The 19,317-nt window shown below is 48.7% G+C and overlaps 1 protein-coding gene and 1 long non-coding RNA gene across 4 annotated transcripts in view; one reads left to right on the top strand and one right to left on the bottom strand.

Moving 5' to 3' along the window:
• The window catches only part of LOC127605961 (uncharacterized), a 313,508-nt gene that overhangs the window by 84,920 nt on the left and 209,271 nt on the right, over positions 1-19,317 (bottom strand). The window lies entirely within an intron of this gene.
• LOC127605926 (actin remodeling regulator NHS-like) overlaps positions 1-19,317 on the top strand; it is a 43,024-nt gene that overhangs the window by 21,016 nt on the left and 2,691 nt on the right. The window contains exons 1-8 of one of the 3 annotated variants that reach the window (XM_052073827.1): positions 6,894-7,644; positions 10,085-10,231; positions 10,597-10,730; positions 11,293-11,355; positions 13,706-13,904; positions 15,602-15,736; positions 15,912-18,176; positions 18,998-19,100. In XM_052073827.1, the coding sequence (XP_051929787.1) occupies positions 7,632-7,644; positions 10,085-10,231; positions 10,597-10,730; positions 11,293-11,355; positions 13,706-13,904; positions 15,602-15,736; positions 15,912-18,176; positions 18,998-19,100 (3,059 nt within the window). In that variant the 5' untranslated portion in view covers positions 6,894-7,631. Of the gene's footprint in view, positions 1-6,893; positions 7,645-10,084; positions 10,232-10,596; positions 10,731-11,292; positions 11,356-13,705; positions 13,905-15,601; positions 15,737-15,911; positions 18,177-18,997; positions 19,101-19,317 lie in introns of those variants that run through there. The other 2 variants (XM_052073825.1, XM_052073826.1) reach the window with 2 other exon arrangements.

Here is a 19,317-nt window from a genome sequence, read left to right as displayed (position 1 = left end):
GCGATGACTTCATGGTCCACCTCCCCGCTGAGGTATTTTCTTCTTGGACGTTGCAGCGGTGCGTGAAACTTGAGAGCAGCTTGGTTGGGTTGGAAAGGGGGGGGGGGGGCAGGGGGTCAGTTGTCCTAATTGATGAGCATAACGGTCCTTGTTTGCCTTGTAACGTCATCTTGTTGATGGCAAGTTCAAAGCCAAGTGGGAGAGAAACCCGTTTCAAAAGCCCCTTTAACACCGACCAGCGTTGTTTGCCTGTGAGAATATGGCGCACTGCTGTGTGAAACAAGAGCTACTTTGCTGAGCTCTGTGTGAAAGTCACCTACGAATAAATCTCTTGTGTGACACTTTGGGCCGGAAATATCCCGCATTTGCATTTTTGTGCGAAAGGCACAGGCCAATGAAAGCTAGTTTTGCTAAAGGGGCTAAAGATGGGATGTTCTCGCTCTTTTATGCTGCGCAAGAAAGTAATGAAGAAATTCCACTCTGTGATCCCTCGGCCTTCAGCAGATGCCCCCCCGTCTAAAACCCCAGAGGGCGCTTTTCTTTTTTTTCTTCTCCCCTGTGCCTGAAGGCACCCAAAGCCTCGGCTCTGGAGGGGGGGGCGTGTCCCCGAAGGGTGAGCCAGGAGGGACGTCCATATATGGTCACAAGGCCTCTCCTGACGGACAGAATGGAGCAAAATGAAAGGCCAACAGCGGGGAGGTTCACATCCGCACGTCCTCGACCGTGGAAAATACAACATCAAACGAAAGTTAGGAAAATCCTACTCCTACGACTACCTGAGACAATAATCATAATCCATCTTTCGCCGTCAGGACGATTCCTCAATATTTGAGGGGGAAGACAAAACTGATTCTCCAAAGTCAGGCATTCCTGAATTACGCTGGGGTCACTTTGCCATCAAGGCTTTGATTTCGCCCCGACAGGACAAAAGTGCTTTCGAGGGACATAGATCTGACTGATATCTGCATAGCAGTGAAAGGAATTCCCGTACTTTCTTAAAATGGGACTCAGGGACAGTGAATCCAATGAAATCAGCCGGGCCCCAAAATTGACCCCTGTGGAACACCACACAACAGTGGGGCCAGGGTGATATCAAGTCAGGATCATTTTAAAGTGCCTTTGAACTACATATTCGTCGTCTTATTCCGTAGACGGTTATGTCAGTTTCTCTTGAAGGGCTTTTTGGCGGTTTCACGACTCGTCTGAAACCCCCACAGATGCTACGCGAAGGAGCGCGACTCGTTTGTTTTGATAGCGTCCTCCTGAGACGGAGCCATTGTTTAGCATGTGGGACTGGGTACTGTAAATTCTCATTCAGTTTTTTGGAAAAATAAATACTCGTCAAACTCCATGAAAACTATTGAATACTGGAAATATTGTAGCACCAATGACTGAACACTTGGGTAGTTACATGGTAATAACTACTGAATAATTGCTATGGCATGCGAATTGTCATGGAATATTGCAAATTATGTAGTATTAACTGCCCACTGTTGGCGATGCCGTCTCCAGCGACACTGGTTGGAGTGGTGAGAATGTTTGCCGCTGGGCGCGCGTCACCTGACCCCTTTAATCTGGGTACGGGAATTCCTTTCACTGCTATGCGCATTTCGACGGAAAATAGATGGAAGTGTTTCCACTCGGGACGCTGCGGAGCAGCTGATAACGGCTCGCCACAGCTCAGGGCTGTTTATTATCTCGGAGAAATGTGTTCAAAATCTGATTTATTTGAGAAAAGTTAGCCTCGGTGGGACTTTCCTGGTGAGGACATCTGCTCGAATCGGGGTGACCTTTTTGGGTTTTTTTGGGGGGGTATTTGCGAAACTAATGGCCGGCGTTACTTTTGAAAGTATTCCAGAGTTCTCACTTTGAGTTGCTAATTTGTTTTGTTTCATAAAAACAAATATAAGAGACTGGAACATTGCATATTGCCTAGCTTAAACTTTTCTTTTGATAGCTTCACGGACACCCGCAGCGGCTCCTCTTGTTTTATTTTGAGAGGGAAGAAATGTCATCTGTGCAGCACATTTGACAATAAAGTTGTATCCGATCCAATTAATGCTAACAAATCATTTGAAATGCCATACACAGGCTGCTGGAAATTAGCAAAACAAAAAGTCTTGATTTATTGATTGAATGAAATCTTTGTTTCAAATATGTGGGCACAGAAATCAAAATAAAACACCCGAACGTAATTAAAATTGGCTGAAAATTAAATATCCATCCATCCATCCATCTTCCGAACCGCTTGATCCTCACTAGGGTCACGGGGGGTGCTGGAGCCTATCCCAGCCGTCTTCGGGCAGTAGGCGGGGGACACCCTGAATCGGTTGCCAGCCAATCGCAGGGCACACAGAAACAAACAACCATTCGCACTCACACTCACACCTCGGGACAATTTAGAGCGTTCAATCAGCCTGCCATGCATATTTTTGGAATGTGGGAGGAAACCGGAGCACCCGGAGAAAACCCACGCAGGCCCGGGGAGAACATGCAAGCTCCACACAGGGAGGCCGGAGCTGGAATCGAACCCGGTATCTCTGCACTGTGAAGCCAACGTGCTAACCACTGGGCTACGGGGCCGCCCAAACCGGAGCACCCGGAGAAAACCCACGCAGGCCCGGGGAGAACAATTTAGAGCGTTCAATCAGCCTGCCACGCATGTTTTTGGAATGCGGGAGGAAACCGGAGCACCCGGAGAAAACCCACGCAGGCCCGGGGAGAACATGCAAACTCCACCCAGGGAGGCCGGAGCTGGAATCGAACCCGGTACCTCTGCACTGTGAAGCCAACGTGCTAACCACTGGACTACCGGGCCGCCCAACGAGTAATTAATGCTGCTAATTTAAAAAAGAAAAAATAAATTAGCACAAAATAACAATTACTTTGGCCAATTTACTCGACAGCTTTTTACATTTAATTAAAAAAAAAAAGTAAAAAGATTTTGTTCTTATTCACACAAAAGATGAGCACTTTTCCGTCTGTCGGCATGAATTTGCGCTTTCTGGCGCTGGCTGGTTCCGATCGTTTCCAAACATGGAAAGATCGACTATTAGCAGCGCAACGGCGCGTCCATCCTTGCCGTCATTCTCCACTTGTCAAGACTTCTTCCCAGTCCACGCCGTGGGACATTTGCGCCGCCGAACAAGACTTTCCCACAAGCGGGTCACCGCTCGTGCCCCGGGCCCGACCGCCGTGCGTTTCATTTATAGCGTCTCCGCCCCTCTCCGGCTAACGATTGCCCATCATTGTGCCTCTGCGAACCACAGCAGCGTCCTGGCTGGCCGTCTGCATTTTTTTCTCCCCCCCCCCCCCCCCACCCCCATTGGCTTTCACGCTCCGTCTGCTGGCGCGGCACAAAGCAGAGGCAGACGTTTAGGTAAGGCGGCCTTCTCCGACCGTCCACCTGAGACACTTTGTTGACCTCATGGGGTCATGGGTCAAATGTTTCCCCCTCGGCTCCGTTTGCCAGGATAGACTGGCGACCTCTCACTCATTCCAAGGCTCCTTGTTGAATAAGCTTCTCTTTTTCGCACAGAGCTGCGTTTTTCGTCTGCGTTCCACGTCTGTAATCGCACGATTCACTCTGCCGATTAAGTACGCCGCTACCTTGACCGACGCGTTCAATTTGAATTCCTCGAATGACGAGTCGATCTTTCTCCTCCCGAAAATGCGTCAGCGTTGATTGCGAAAGCAAAAATGAAACAGTCGGCGCAGTTGAACAAAGAGCGGCGGCCGTCCAATCGTGCGTGGGCCTTTTATGGGGGGGGGTTTATTGCAGTGGGTGAAGCGGCCGTTTATACCGCCGCGCCTCCTTGAAAAGGCCTCACTCACCCCTGCCTTCACCTGGAGCTTTGATGTGGGACCAGGAGGTGGGCGTCGTGACCTTTGCCTGCAATGCGATGCTGGGAACTGCGGGGAAGGGGGCCGGCGATGGGGCGTGGGGGGGGGGGGGGGTGACGCCGCCGCTGCAAAGCTGTAATCGAGCAGTGCTTTGCTTCCTGACGAGCGCCACGCAAGCTACTTCATCACCTGGCTGACAAGTGGAAAAAAAAAAAAACTTGGCCGGGAGTCAAGTGACTGATTCAGTTGGAGCCGCCGCGCAGCTAGCGACACGACTAAACCGTCGCGCTGTGCGCTTTGTTGGTCGTGCGCTGGCGGATTTAATTACGATTGTTTTGTTTTGTTTCTTTAAGTGGATGTGGTTGAGTTTAGGAATGCGATTGAGTAGCGCTTGGACTCGCACCAAAAGGTCCGCATTCTCGATTCGTATTGCGCCACTGAATGACTGAATCAACGTGTAGCGTACACTGGCGCAGCAACGTACGAAAAGCTTATTCTTTTTAGTTGAAAATGACTTACATTAACATTGTTTGTAAGAGTGTTTCTTACTCTTACAAACACGTTTTTTCTCTTTGGTCCCATTTTAAATGCATCTATGTAGCGACTAGCCTCATCCAAGCTAGCGCTGAGATGTTTGAAAAAAATTGTTTGTTGCTAGCATGGCTTTAGCTAGCCAACAGCGATGCGTTAGCCGTGAATCATATTTCCAGGACTGCTTCGTATGAATGAACCGCTTACGTAGGCGTACAGAGTTTCATTTTCTTGGCATCGTTTCCCTTGATCAATTCCGGTTGGGGCCAATTCGCCGCTCGATTCGAGCGTCCACCGATTTGTCAGGTGCATCGCGCTGATCAGCTTTGATCGGATTTATTCAATAAAACACTGCAGTCAACATTCGCCGGATCACTTCGGTCGTCTCATAGGATTCCCAAAACAGCCGGCCGGGATGAAAAAATGAAATGACTCAGTATGAACGGCCATTTTGAAGTGAATTATTTCCAATGTTTTTCCCCACCAGGATGTAAAATTGTCATTTTTGTTGGACGTTTGTGCTTCCGGAACTCCTCGTAAGGCTCCAGAAAAAGTGTGTGACGCCCGTTTACGCAGCTGCTTTGTATTACGGCAACACGCCGTCTCTGCGGCCGCTTCCCGTGGCGAAAACCTCAACCTCACCACTCACTTTCTCGACAACCGGCCTGTTTAAAAAAAAAAAAAATTAAAAATAATTGTGGGGTCGTTTTTTTGGGGGGCGGAGGTTTAGGAAGGAACGCGACATGTATATGTCAAATGACGGTTCAAATCCGTCACACTCTTGAAAACGTTTCCTTTGTCAAGCACCGCATTCTTATGCTTGAGTGTGTGCGACTGGAAATGCGTGTGTTTAATCGCTCGGTAACACATTCATGTGGTTTTCGCTTTCACTCACCAACAAGAAGTCTGGGAGCGGGACAAGTGGAAACACATTTGGGTTGTGGTGGATTTGATTAGTACACAATAATTGTGTGTGTGTGTGTGTGTGTGTGTGTGTGTGTGTGTGTGTGTGTGTGTGTGTGTGTGTGTGTTTATGGAGGGGTGTGTACAATTAGTCTCCTCACACATGCAGTAGAAACTGAATCAACCTGGGTGACGAAATGTAGACAAACAGAAAGTCACACATTTTTGCGCAAGCAACAGCGGATGGGCTCATCGTCATGTCACTTTAAGGCCAAGCTCCGCCCCCATGCTGGATTGCAACTACGTTTCACAATCTAGCATTGCAGCGCATCATAAAACGACATTGCTTGTGTTTTAGCTGACAACGATTGCCCCCCCCCCCCACACACACACACACACTTGCCGCCCCCCCCCCTCCCCCCGATGATATCATGACCAGCAAACTCATAGTGGCTGTAAATGGCTCTCCCGCCGCACTTTGCCCGAGCCTCCCACAGGAAACTAGGAAGTCTTGTAAATGGAGTGCCTCAGGGCTCATATATTGTCCCACTCATTCTCCCAAAAGTAACTGCACCTGATTTCACTAGCCTGCAGTCGCGCTCATTGCTGCCTTGTGGGTCTGTTGCGACTACCAATCATCCCCTAAAGCCACATGACACATGCAGTAGAAACTGAATCAACCTGGGTGACGAAATGTAAACAAACAGAAAGTCACACATTTTTGCGCAAGCAACAGCGGATGGCCTCATCGTCATGTCACAGTAATGCCAAGCTCCGCCCCCATGCTGGATTGCAACAACGTTTCACAATTTAGCATTGCAGCGCATCATAAAACGACATTGCTGGTGTTGTAGCTGACAACGATTGCCCCCCCCCACCCCACCCCCGATGATATCATGACCAGCAAACTCATAGTGGCTGTAAATGGCTCTCCCGCCGCACTTTGCCTGAGCCTCCCACAGGAAACTAGGAAGTCTTGTAAATGGAGTGCCTCAGGGCTCATATATTGTCCCACTCATTCTCCCAAAAGTAACTGTACCTGATTTCACTAGCCTGCAGTCGTGCTCATTGCTGCCTTGTGGGTCTGTTGCGACTACCAATCATCCCCTAAAGCCACGTGACACATGCAGTAGAAACTGAATCAACCTGGGTGACGAAATGTAGACAAACAGAAAGTCACACATTTTTGCGCAAGCAACAGCGGATGGGCTCATCGTCATGTCACTTTAATGCCAAGCTCCGCCCCCATGCTGGATTCCAACAACGTTTCACAATTTAGCATTGCAGCGCATCATAAAACTACATTGCTCGTGTTGTAGCTGACGACGATTGCCCCCCCCCCCCCACACACACACACACACACACTGCCCCCCCCCCCCCCCCCCCGATGATATCATGACCAGCAAACTCATAGTGGCTGTAAATGGCTCTCCCGCCGCACTTTGCCCGAGCCTCCCACAGGAAACTAGGAAGTCTTGTAAATGGAGTGCCTCAGGGTTCATATATTGTCCCACTCATTTTCCCAAAAGTAACTGCACCTGATTTCACTAGCCTGCAGTCGCGCTCATTGCTGCCTTGTGGGTCTGTTGCGACTACCAATCATCCCCTAAAGCCGCGTGAAAGCATTCGCATGACTTTGCACGCACGCCGAACACCCCCGACGGTCTCGTAAAATATCCCCACAAAGTCATACACTCCACAGATGGGGTGGGGAGGGCTTCACGCCCTCTTTTATGCAACCTCGAGCCAAAAGAGCTCAAACCGCATGACATCATCACGCCAAGGGGTTATTTCTGCGTGCCTTTTGCTTTTTGAAGCAGCACTTTTTTTTCGCTTTTGTGTGTGTTTTTTATTTTTTTCCCCTCACAAAAAAGAAGACATTTGCAAAAATCTGCTTTCACTTTGAAAAAAAACGTTTGCTGATTTTCTGATTGTTGATTTTCTGACCGAATCAAAATTAATCTGTAAGCAGGTGCCTTATTGTTTTTTTGCGGGGGGAGGGACTTGCTATTAATCGTGGTTAGCTAATTTTTCAACTCGTATGCCAACGTTGATTTAAATATCATGTACAATTGTGATAAATGAACACGGTTGACGTCGGCAGGACAGTCTTGACTGGGTCATCAGCTTCGTGCGGGCGGCTGCGGGCTCGGGGTGGATTAGCACGCCAGCGGGGGTATCATTGTTATTATTCCCTCAGACCCCGCCACTCTTTGTGTTTCACTAATCAGACTCCCAAAGACTTTCACTCGCCGCCGCTGCCGTCGTGCTTCTGAAGGAAAGAAAAAAAAAAAAAAAGAAGAAAATCTGAATGAATATCTTCAAATATTTGATTAGCGTTAGCGCCTCGGTTCATGCGCGATTCAGGTGAGTCATTCGTCGTGGTGATAATCTTTCGTTTAAGCGCATTCCGTCAAGCGGCATACTCCGGTTGAATGCGGGAGGTGGCGTTATATCCCGGACAGAGTCTGAAAGTGAGGAGAAAATGCAAAGTAGAACATGTGCGGCGGCGTCAGAAAAGATGACGCAGTGAATGGAGTGAATGGTGAATACCATGTAAAATTTTTCTGTATCGGTACGTAAATAATAATTTTGCCAACAAAAGTCCTTTCTCGGGCGGCCGGGTAGTCCAGTGGTTAGCACGTGGGCTTCACAGTGCAGAGGTACCGGGTTCGATTCCAGCTCCGGCCTCCCTGTGTGGAGTTTGCATGTTCTCCCCGGGCCTGCGTGGGTTTTCTCCGGGTGCTCCGGTTTCCTCCCACATTCCAAAAACATGCGTGGCAGGCTGATTGAACACTCTAAATTGTCCCTAGGTGTGAGTGTGAGCGTGAATGGTTGTTTGTCTCTGTGTGCCCTGCGATTGGCTGGCAACCGATTCAGGGTGTCCCTCGCCTACCGCCCGGAGACAGCTGGGATCGGCTCCAGCACCCCCCGCGACCCTAGTGAGGATCAAGCGGTTCGGAAGAATGAATGAATGAATGAAAATCCTGTCAAATGTTGAAAGTCTTTGTTTTGGTAGCTTTGCTGCTTATTTCCACAATGTCATGTGGGTCTTGAAAGGTTTTTGTGGTTTTGTTTTGTTTTTTCTACTGGGGGAAAAAAAACCCAAAACATAGTGCACCTAACTCTTCAACGGCCTTGCGTTCAGCGGAATTTTCACCCAAGGTTTGATAAAAGTTCAATACGGATGATTATCCTGATCGTTCTCGAGTGTTGGGCAAATCATGTTGATGGATTCTCGGCCCTCGTGAAGTTTTTGGTGCACCGCCGTTGCGGTCCACGTTTGGATGAACACCCGTAAACAGATGACGGAGGGTGGGGTGGGGGGGGGCATCCGGGCAGAGGAGGTGCGCTGGAGTTCAAAGTCGACGTCATCGCATGGCGCGTACCTCTCATGATTTTATTTTATTTTTATTTTTTAAATGTCTTTCGACGAGACGGCATCATGTTGTGTGTGAGCGTGTGTTTACGCCGAACGTGGCTTTTTTTTTTTTTTTTTTTTCCCAGGCCGCCGGGCCGAAATTGTTGGTGTGTGTGACGTGTCGGAGGTTTGGCCCGGCTCCCGGCGGAGCAAATTAGAAGGTTGAGGTGCGGGCTTGTGTTCCGCCTCCGCCTCGTCGTGGCCCGAAGGTCTCGCCACATTATCATCCCGACTGCTATGCAAATGAGGGGCGGTGGGGAGGAGCCGACGTAGAGCGACGGCTCCTCCCCCTGGCATTTGTGACGCATTTCTGCCACTTGCACTTCTTTTCCAAAGCACTATTTTTGTCTAAATGAAGCTCACAAAATGCAACGCAACTTTTGTCCACATGAAGAAGCGCCTTGGTTCCGAGATGCCAAAAGATGGCAACAAAGCACTACTTTTGTCAAAACGATGCCCGTAAACTCATTTCAAGATGACACCAAGATGCCATTAAATGGCGTCAAAGCACTCCTTTTGACTGAAGGAAGCTCTTCGACTCACTTCAACGTAGTTCCTTGGAAGATGGCGGCAAAGCATTACTTTTTTGCTCACTGAAGTTCCTCATATCACATCCAGGCGCAAAGACAAACCCCAAATCGGCAAGTTAGCATGTTCTGGTGGGCCCCCACAAATTATGCGGCAGGCCAAGCCGGGCCCTCGCGCCTTCACTTTCACACCTAATTGTCCGTAGGTGGCTGTAAATGCGAACGTCAACGTCAAAATGCGAACGTTTTCTCATCGGAGGAGGTCGACATTTGTTCAACGCTGCGCTGTCGAGGTCAAGAGGTCAACCAGACGATTGGGTGCCCGAGTGTTTTTGTTTTCTTGTTTTTTTTTTCCTTTTCGCCACTTCCTCCATTTGGGGAGAACAGCTGCCTCCATAAAAGCCGCTTGAAACCTTTCAGGATGTCACGCTTTGATGACTCACTCGGCTCAATGTTGTAGTTTCACTCCCAAGTGAAAGCAAAAGAGCACATGTGCTGTCCAGCTTGTTGTGTAAGCCACGCACGCGTGCTTCTGAGCGGGGTCAAAAGGTCACGCCCCGGGCAGGGGAGGCCGAGCCTCTCGCTAACAAAAACAACAACAACAACAGCGACAGAGGGCCGCTCACGTGGCCGATCACATGGACAACGTCGGTGAAAACGAGCGACACCAACACACGACTCGCACCAGCAAATGTCATCAGATGTAGTACACAAACTGACCAGTGAGGGGCACTCAGTTTACAAGTGGGAGCAGTCGGATCTCCTGAAGTCATATTCGTAGCAGGACTAGTGGTACCTAAGTAGCTATTTTCTGTGGCCCGTTTTTAATGATTTTTTTTTTGTTTTTGTTTTTTTGCAGCGGTGTCGGACCTGGACGTGGAGAGCAAGTTGACGTGGCACTACCGGGCTCCCTGGCACAAGCAGAGGAACATCCTGCGCCCGGCCACCCGGCCGCCATGCCTGCAGGAGATGCACAAGGACGCCAGCCTCTGGCATCTGCGTGCAGGTAACGACAAAAAAAAAAAAGTACCTCCCATTATTGGGGGGGTAAAAAAACAGCTGCTCACTGCTGCCCCGCAGTGGACATTATGCAGTACAGCTGGGGGGGGTTCAGCCCACTCGTTCAGTAGGAGAGAAGTGCTTGCCCAACTTTTTACACCACTTGATACAAATATTTGGATCTCAGAATACCACCTTCAAGAAAATTGATTTTTTTTCCCCTCATATTTATTTTTTAAATATTTATTTGTGTTATTTGTTCATATTTTTTCTGTCTCTGTAGTTTTTGGTCACATAAAAAAAAAAAATTAAAGCAACAGAAAAACAACCACAAAATCGGTTTGATGTTTTTTTTTTTTTGCTTGTTTGCAGACGGTCAGAGGCGGCGCTCGTCCAGCAGGGAGCGTCGAGTGACCATCTCCATCTCGGCGCTGCCGCCCATGCCCATGTACCCGTCGACGCCCAGCACTCCAAAGAAAGCCCGGAAGGGGGTGCGCTTGACGGCGGTGAGACCACACACACAAGCCTAGTGGGCTCTTTGGCGACCATTTGTGTCTACATCCTTTCCTTTTTTTTAATTTATTTTTTTAGCTGTGTTAGTGCCCCCCCTGCTGGCTGTAAAATTTTAGCAATCCAATGATGCCCTGACTGAAAAACTTTGATTTGTAACTCGTAGGGCTCGTATCGCAGCCCATCTTTCCTGTTTGAACGCAAATGCCACAAATTCATTCCGGCCCCCATAAGACGCCACCCCCCCAAAAAAAATGGAAAGAGGAAAATAAAACTTGAAAGCCTTGCAACGGCTCGTATCCTGAAAAAAAGTTTTCATCAGGCCTTTCTTAAGTCATGAGTGAGGTTGCTTTTTGAGCCAATCAGAGGCCACAACTTCATTCATTAAAGGAAGCAAAATGTCAGAAAAAAACAGACAGAGGGTGGCGCTGGTGAGCAAAATCCAAAAAGGCTTCCAAGCGCCTCCTGTGTGTTGTCAGTCCTTATGTGTGTGTTGTCATACGTGTTCATTTTTTTTCTTTGTCTGTTTGTCCCGTCTGTGTTGTGGGTTGAATTCAGTTCCCCAGCTCCCGTCCGCCCTCCCCCACCGAATGTTGCCACTTCTCCCCCTGGAACAGAAAGGTAACGCAGAGCACCCCAACTACCCCCCCCACCCCCTCCCTGCACACAACTTGCACCCCTCCCTTGCTGTCCTCTCGTTTCCTTCTTGCTCAACATCGTCGTTCTGAATCTGCTCCCCTCAAAAAATTTGGGAAGAGCCGCAACAATTCCTTTGCTGTTGCTCCACACCACCAAAAAAAAAATGGCAAGAAAAACCTGGAAACAAAAAGATCTGACAAAACTTTTACAAAAGGATGAAAAACTTGGACAAAGACGAGAAATGAAAATCTGACAAATGACTTAAATGAGGCAAAAACAATGAATAGAAATATGATAAAAACAGATCTGACAAAATAACAAAAAAGGAGAATACCACAAAAAAAGTTGATAATTGGGCAACAAAACTCCCCCCCCCCCCAAAAAAAAAATCTGATACGACTTAGACAATTGATACAAACTATGAAAAAAAATTACCAAAAAATGGACAAAACTTTGTCAAATGACAAAAACTGTCAAAATTCAGGGGAAAAAATTGACAAAAAATGACAAAAACATACACAACTCTGACAATAACAAAAATTTAAAAAAAAGAAAATAGGTACAAATTGAAAAAAAAATCAGTGTCAGGGAAAAATGGACAAAAACCTGACAAAAGCAGATACAAATCTGACAAAAAAAAATACCACAAAAAAGTTGATCATTGGGCAACAAAACTCCCCCCCCCAAAAATATGATACGACTTAGACAATTGATACAAACTATGAAAAAAAATTACCAAAAAATGGACAAAACTTTGTTAAATGACAAAAACTGCCAAAATTCAGGGAAAAATGGACAAAAACCTGACAAAAGCAGATACAAATCTGACAAAAAAATGGAACAAAGAGAAAATTGAACAAAAAAAAAACATGATCATGTGGCTCCCCCCCAAAAAATCTGACAAAAGTATGACAGACAGAGAGGAAGTCGTTTTGGAGGGTGGCGCATGTTTGCATGCATTTCTAAAGGAGACTTAATGGACGGTTCAGCGGGAGGTCCCGCAGTTTTTGGCAGATAAACGCATGCTGCCCACTTCCTGTCCTCTCTGCTCTTCCTTCTCCTCCTCGTTCTTTTTCTTCTTCGTTCGTTCGTACAGTCAGACGCAATTTCTCCCCGTCTGACTTGTTCCCGGTCTGGAGAAGTTTCCTTGGAGATCTTTTGTTGAGTGTAGGAGGGGGGCTTTGTCCTTTTGTGCGCGGGTGTCACCAGGCGGCGAGCACAAAAGGGGACGGGGTGGCGCTGAAGTGTGGGGGGTTGTGGGGCGGGGGTTGGCGGGGGTGTCAAGAGGCGAAAAGCGGGACAGTTCGTGACGGGGACAGTTCGCCGTGTCCATTTTCCAGGTAAGCAATTGGAAATGTGAGAAAGAGGACTAATGGGAAGACAGATGGACACAACGTGAACCAAAAAGTTCCAAACGTGTGTGTTGCCGAAACGGGCCAATATTTTTGTCAAATATTTTTACTGTTTTATTTTTGCAATTTTGTCACATTTTTTTTCAATGTTTTCTTAATATTCGGTATTGATTGGATTTGGTATTGCTTTTTTAAAATACATATTTTTAAATTTCCTTTTGTCATATTGAATAGTAGTTTTGTCTGCCCCCGCACCTCCACAAAAATTTTTTTTTTTCAATTTTAGTCTCATGCTTTTTTATTTTAATATCTGTGTATTTTTAATCAGATTATTTTATTATTATTCAAATATTTTATTTGAACATTTATTTTTTGTTTTTCTAACGGTGGACTTTAAAAATGTTGAATATTATCTGTAGATATATTTTTTTTTGCAATATTTTTCCTACATTCTTGTCTTGTGTATATATATGCAAACAGGAACCCTCCCTGCAGGAAGAGGGGGGGCAGTAGAGAGTGTGGGGGGGGGGGGGGTTCAGGGGTTCCTCGGGAGCTGCAGATGGTCACAGTGTGACTAAGACATCCCTCGGCCGCCATGCCGCCATGACAAATGAGCGTTTGTAGCATGTTGTTAGCGTGTCATCACGGAAGCAAAAGGACATCTTCCTCACGCGTGCTCAACTTCCTGCCTAGCGACTGACAACGCCGGAGCGTTCATGCATGAAATCTGTCAAGGAGACGCCGCGAAAGCTCCATTGTTTGGATTTGCGAGCAGTTTTAGGGGAAATTTGGGGAAAAAAACAAGTGTAAAAAGAAGTGAACTCTCAGTTGCACTTTCTGCTGTCCTGCTCACGTTTGCGATTCTTTGCATTTGGCTGCCCGGGTGTGCTCCACGCTTTTCATCTTTTGACTCAACTCACTCATGACAATCAAATCACGAAAGCTCGATTGACGGCTTTGACATGCCGGTGTGTTCGCAGGCGACATCCTCTGACCCCAACTCGGTGGTTTTGGCGTCCCCGGGCCAGCGCTCCAAACTGCTCCCCATCCCCAACACGCCGAGCACCTTGGACAAGCAGACCAACTGGTCCCGAGCGCTGCCGCTGCCCACGCCCGAGGAGAGGATGAAGTATCACTCGCGAGTGGTCACCTCCTCCGTCATCCCCATTAATGTGACCGGTAAAATCTGCCGCTGCTTTTTTTTTGGTGATTTTTCTTTTCGGAACGTTCACTCCCGAGCGGCCGCTTTTTTATCCAAATGACATTTGCTAGGCATGTCTGCACCTGCCCTGTTAAAATACCAAAAAAAATAAAAAAATAAAAGTTATGTTTTGCATGATGATAAGACCCACAAAAAAATTCTCAAGAAGTCGTATAAAGAAACCTGATTTAAAAAAAAAAACATGGACTAGTATGCTATTTATGTGTTTTTGTGCTCGTGTTGCCGGTGTCACCAGTGAGCACAAAAACAGCAGCTGCAAAAAAAAAAGCAACAAAAAATTTGGTGGGCACGACAGGATGCATGGAGTCTCAAGGACCCATGCCACAAATTGAACAAGATGTCAACCATTTGCATTGCAAGCCAATGTTTTTTTTTTGTTGTTGTTGTTGTTGTTTTATGATTGAAAAGTTTTGCGCGTGCCCGCTAACAGTCCCATGATGACTTGGCTGCAAATTCCGCAATTAAATATAATAATCGCGCCACGCGGACCGCGCGGCCACACAATGCGCCGTCTGTAAAAGTCTCCCCCCCCCCCCCCGGCGCCTCCCAAAAACACCCCCCTCCCCCCACAAAAAAACACTTGCACAATTAACTGCAGCAGCGGCTGATGAAGTGACGATCAGTCGGCGCTCTCGAGCGCTCGGGGCGCCGCTTTGTGGGCGCGATGGCGTGACACCAATGCTAATTCGTTGCGGCGGCTGATTGACTCCCGCTTGCCCCAGCCTGGAAGAATGCACACCGTAAGCAGAGTGGGGGGGGGGGGGGCGCTCAATCACATGATCGGCATCGTGACCAAAGAGGATCAGGCAGCAAAACCGGAAAAAAATGGAGTTGGCTCATTTGCGCGACAAATGGGAACAAACGCGTTGGTGGCTTGCAGCGTGTTGTTCTTTCCTTCGGCTTTACAAATGGTTCAGAATGCTTTTTTTTTTTTTTTTTTTTATTTCTTTGATTGATTGATTGATTTTTTTTCATATACGCGTTCTTTTTTATTCTTTTAGTCATTATTGAACTTTTTTTCTTCTTTTTTTGACATTTTAGTTCGAAATTTGTGATTTGGTGATTTGATTTTGAAATCGAAAAAAAAAGATTTTTCATTTACTTTAAATTGAACCCAAAAAAATGAGAATTAGCAATGATGCAATACTATGCATACAAAATTATAATAAGACATTTGAATCCCCTGTTTTTATTTTAATTCTTTTAATTTTAATTATTAAAATTTTTATTTTAATTTTTAATATTTTTTAAAAATTGCAACGTAACAGCAAAGCCTTTAATTATATTGCATGATACAGTTTGTAAAAAAAAAACAAAAAAAACATTTATTTCTCTTTTAACTCGTTTTTTAAAAATTTTATTTAATTTGTCGATGTTTTGAATGTTTAAAATGAAAGTGCCAAAAGTGAAGTTTGGTAAAGTGCATGCAAAGCGTCATTGTGGCGCCACACACTGCCCGCTTCTTTCAATTTAGTGCCGCGAGATGTCGCAAACTCCCCCCCCCCCTTTTTTTTTTTTTTTTTTTAAATGGACAGCGTGAGAGCATGGCCCCCCTCAACAAAGTCCCCTCACACGTCTCACATCCTCACCCCATGCCGCTTCCCCCCCTTCCCCTCCTCCCCCCCCCCTGCCCCCTCCCCTTGTGCTTTTGCAGGCGTGGGCTTCGACAGAGACGCCAGTGTGCGCTGCTCGCTGGTCCTCTCGCAGTCGCTGCTGCAGCGCAGGAGGAAGCTGAGGCGGCGCAGGACGGTGGCCGGCGTCCCCCGGCAACCTCACGACTTTGCCGCAGGTACGCCGCTGGCACGCGGCCCCCGCGACGCCTCGCGATGCTTCAGTTGCATTCCACCATTTTTGAATTTCTTATCATTTACTTTCGTCCACTTTTTTTCGAATGGATTTTTTTTTAAGGTCTTCGTTTTTGCGCAAAGCGCTAATCGCTCACGTGCGCGTTTTTGTCCCGGCAGACTCGGACGAGTCGCCCAGCTCCCGCGAACGCAGCGTCATCGTCCACGCCAGCTTGGACAACGGCGACATGGTCGGCCATCTACTCACCCGAGACTCGGGTTGCCAGACCGACGACTTCCTCGTCTCGGGGGGCGCGCCTTCCGGCAGGAGAATCCGTGGCCGTCGCGGCCACCGGGGGGCGGCGCTGTGCCCGTCCCGGTCGGCGAGCGACATCGCCGACCTGCGGGAAGGCCCCGGCGACGCGTCGGCCGCCCGGCTGCGGACGCGCAGTCTCCCCCGAGACGGCGGCCGGGTCGGGCCTGCCGACGAGGAGGATGAGGCGGAGCTTAGCGCTTTCGACGGCGAGGGGGGGCGGCTCCTGAAGGACGATGAGGAAAGCGCGGAGGAGCGCGCCGGGTCGGGGCAGCTGCCCGGGACGCCCGAGAGGGGCTGGGCGGAGCGGGCGCGCTCGCAGCTGACCCCCCGCACGGCCGACGCGGGCAGCTGCGACGTGTCGTCCAGCTCGGACACGTTCGGTAGCCCCGCCCACTCCGTATCGGCCGCCGGCGTTTTGGGGGGTCCGGCGGACCACAAAGACGAGCACCAGTCCTCCAGCGGGAACTGGAGCGGGAGCAGCTCCACCTGCCCGTCTCAGACTTCGGAGACCGTCGCCCCGGGGACGTCTCCGCTGGCCCGCTGCGACTCGGAGCTCTCCCTGAACGCCGCCGCCGCCGAGCACGCCGGCTTCGCTCCGGATCCCTTCGGCGGACTCAGAACTCAACGGGCGGGCTCCTTCTCCTCCGCCGCTATGGACATCCTGGAGGAAGCGGGCGTTCCCGGGGAAGGCGAGTGGAACTATTCACACACGGATCCGGGCCGTCGGACTGGGGACCTCAGCCCCGAGCCCGGCAGGGAGGCCGAGAGCAGCCTGGGCTGCCCGAGCTTCGCCAGCATGGCCACGTGCGAAAGCAGCTTCTCCGACAAGCCGCCTTCGGAGAAAGCCGACACGGCGTCGCACTACTCGGAGGACACGGAAGGTTACTACACCTCCATGCACTTTGACTGCGGACTGAAAGGCAGCAGGAGCTTCACGTACATCTACCCGGACCACGGGACTCTGGAGCCGCGCTGCCTGTCCTTGAGGAAACCCAAAGCCAAGCCTTGCCCGCCCAGGCGCAGCTCGTCCCTGCGGACCATCCGCGACCGAGGCGGCGAGTCGCCGCTTCCCAAGGAGAAAAACTCCAACGGCTCGTCGGGTGGCGTCGCCGAAGAACCGCCCGGGGTCTGGGGGGCGGAGGGATCTTTGGACGGGCCCGATTTGGGTGTCTTCGGCTCGGCGGACGCGGGCGCGCCGCAGGCGGACTACGCCGACCTTTGGCTCCTGAACGACTTGAAATCCAGCGAGCCTTACCGCTCTTTGTCCAACTCCAGCACGGCCACCGGCACCACGGTGGTGGACTGCGTCAAGTCGCAGGACGGCTCCGAGTCGCAGGCGTCCCGCTCGGGTTCCGGGGCCACCACGCCGTCGTTGACGCCCGCCGAGGGCGATTTCAAGCTAACGGGCTTGGCCAGCCCCTCCAGCGGCTACTCCAGCCAGTCCGAGACCCCGACTTCCGCCTTCCCCGTCGCCGCCTTCTTCCCCGGACCGCTGTCGCCGTCCAGCGCCAAGCGGAAACCCAAAGTCCCGGAAAGGAAGTCGTCGCTGGCCTGCAAGCCGGACCCGGAGTTGCCCGCCGTCCCCTCGTCCAGCCCGGACTTAAGTGTTTTTCGCCGCGCCGGCGACGAGCGGGCGCCGATCCAAAATCGGGCCGAAGCCGAGACGGCCAACGGACCTTCCCTGACCATCACCCCCGCCGCTCTGCGCGCCGTCCGGCTGCGATCCATCCCCAAGGAACTCGAGCCGGCTCCTTACCACGACGACTATCCCGCCGCCGACTCCGACCGTGTCGTTGACGCCCGAGTTTCGTCAGGACTTACGAGGCGGGGAGACTCGGATGATCTCCAGCTGCCGGCCTCCTCCCACGAGGGGCTCGTCAACGGCGAGACCACCCCAGAGCCGCCGTCGCCGCCATCGCCGCCGCCGGATGAAGACGCAGAATCATCTACTCTCCCGCCACCTGACCGAGATCGATGTCCCTCAACGCCAAGTCCGCCTCCCGGTCTGGATCAAATGCCTGCCGCCAGTCCGGGAAGCTGTGAAGGAAACCGAGTGGAGGCGGAGTCAGCGGGAGATCCGGCGGGAAACGAGGAAGGCGAATCCACCGCAGAGGAGAACCTGAGCAAAGGTACGACGAGCGTCTCGGATGATCGTCGCCAGGACATTTGCACGGCGACTCGAAAAAATAAATAAAATAAAATTTGACAAGGAGTTATTTAACGAAAATATGTTTTAGGATAAAAATAACGTCACCTTTTATCTTTCATTCGCGGGACTAGCAGATGACAGGAAATTGCACGCAAGGAGATGATATTCATTTTTAAATTAATACGAATAAATTATTTCATAAATAATATTAATAACATTAATAAACATGTTATTAATGCTTCTTTAAAAAAATTAATGCTTTAATAAATATGATTTCATTTAATAACCTTTTCTTGAAGATATTCCACTTTTTTGTCAACTCAACATGTCTCCAGAAAAACATGACAAATATTTATTTTATCCATCTTTTTTTTTTAAATTAATTTCTCAACTATGACTTTTCATGAAAAAAAAAGAAATAGTTGAAAATTCACAACTTTTCATCCCAAAACAATTTAGACTTGTATTTTGAAAATAGAACTCTTAATACCTCCCCCCACCCCCCTTTAAAATAACTTTTATTTAACCGACTAACTAATAACAGTGTTATTATATATATATATATATATATATATATATATATATATAATATATATATAATATAAAATACCCTGACTGGTATCAATTATCAATTTTCATGATATTATCTCGAGATAATATAACGTTTTTTGACTATAAGAATGTTTTGGAGGAAAAAAATCATTTGGGAGAAAAATTTTTCCCCAAAATGTAAACACATGATTTTGAAAATACACCGCTGTATTTTTCTAAAATATATAAATGGAAATTGTGTCCGAGCAGACTTGGTGGCAGCGAGCGACGAATCGCATACGGAGGACGACAGCGTTTTCCTGTCGCCCAGCAAAAGTCGAACCACCGACGACCTGTTCGCCGTCATCCACAGGTGAGCGCCCGCTTGCGACATCTCCAACGCTCGACTCACAACATCCAACTCTTTACATGGACGCGTGAAGATTTAATCACAAAACAGTTGGATATTTTCCAGAGAAGAAGTCTTTTATTTCCCAGAATTACCTTGAAAAAAAACAAACATATTCCTTGACAAAAATTTTTTTTTTCAATTTTCAAGGGACAAAAAAAAGATGATAGAATGTTATGAC

The sequence above is a fragment of the Hippocampus zosterae genome, chromosome 8 (genome assembly GCF_025434085.1).
Source record: "Hippocampus zosterae strain Florida chromosome 8, ASM2543408v3, whole genome shotgun sequence".
Taxonomy (NCBI): domain Eukaryota; kingdom Metazoa; phylum Chordata; class Actinopteri; order Syngnathiformes; family Syngnathidae; genus Hippocampus; species Hippocampus zosterae.
The sequence above is the reverse complement of the archived record's forward strand: the minus strand, read 5'-3'. Positions and strand labels throughout refer to the sequence as shown.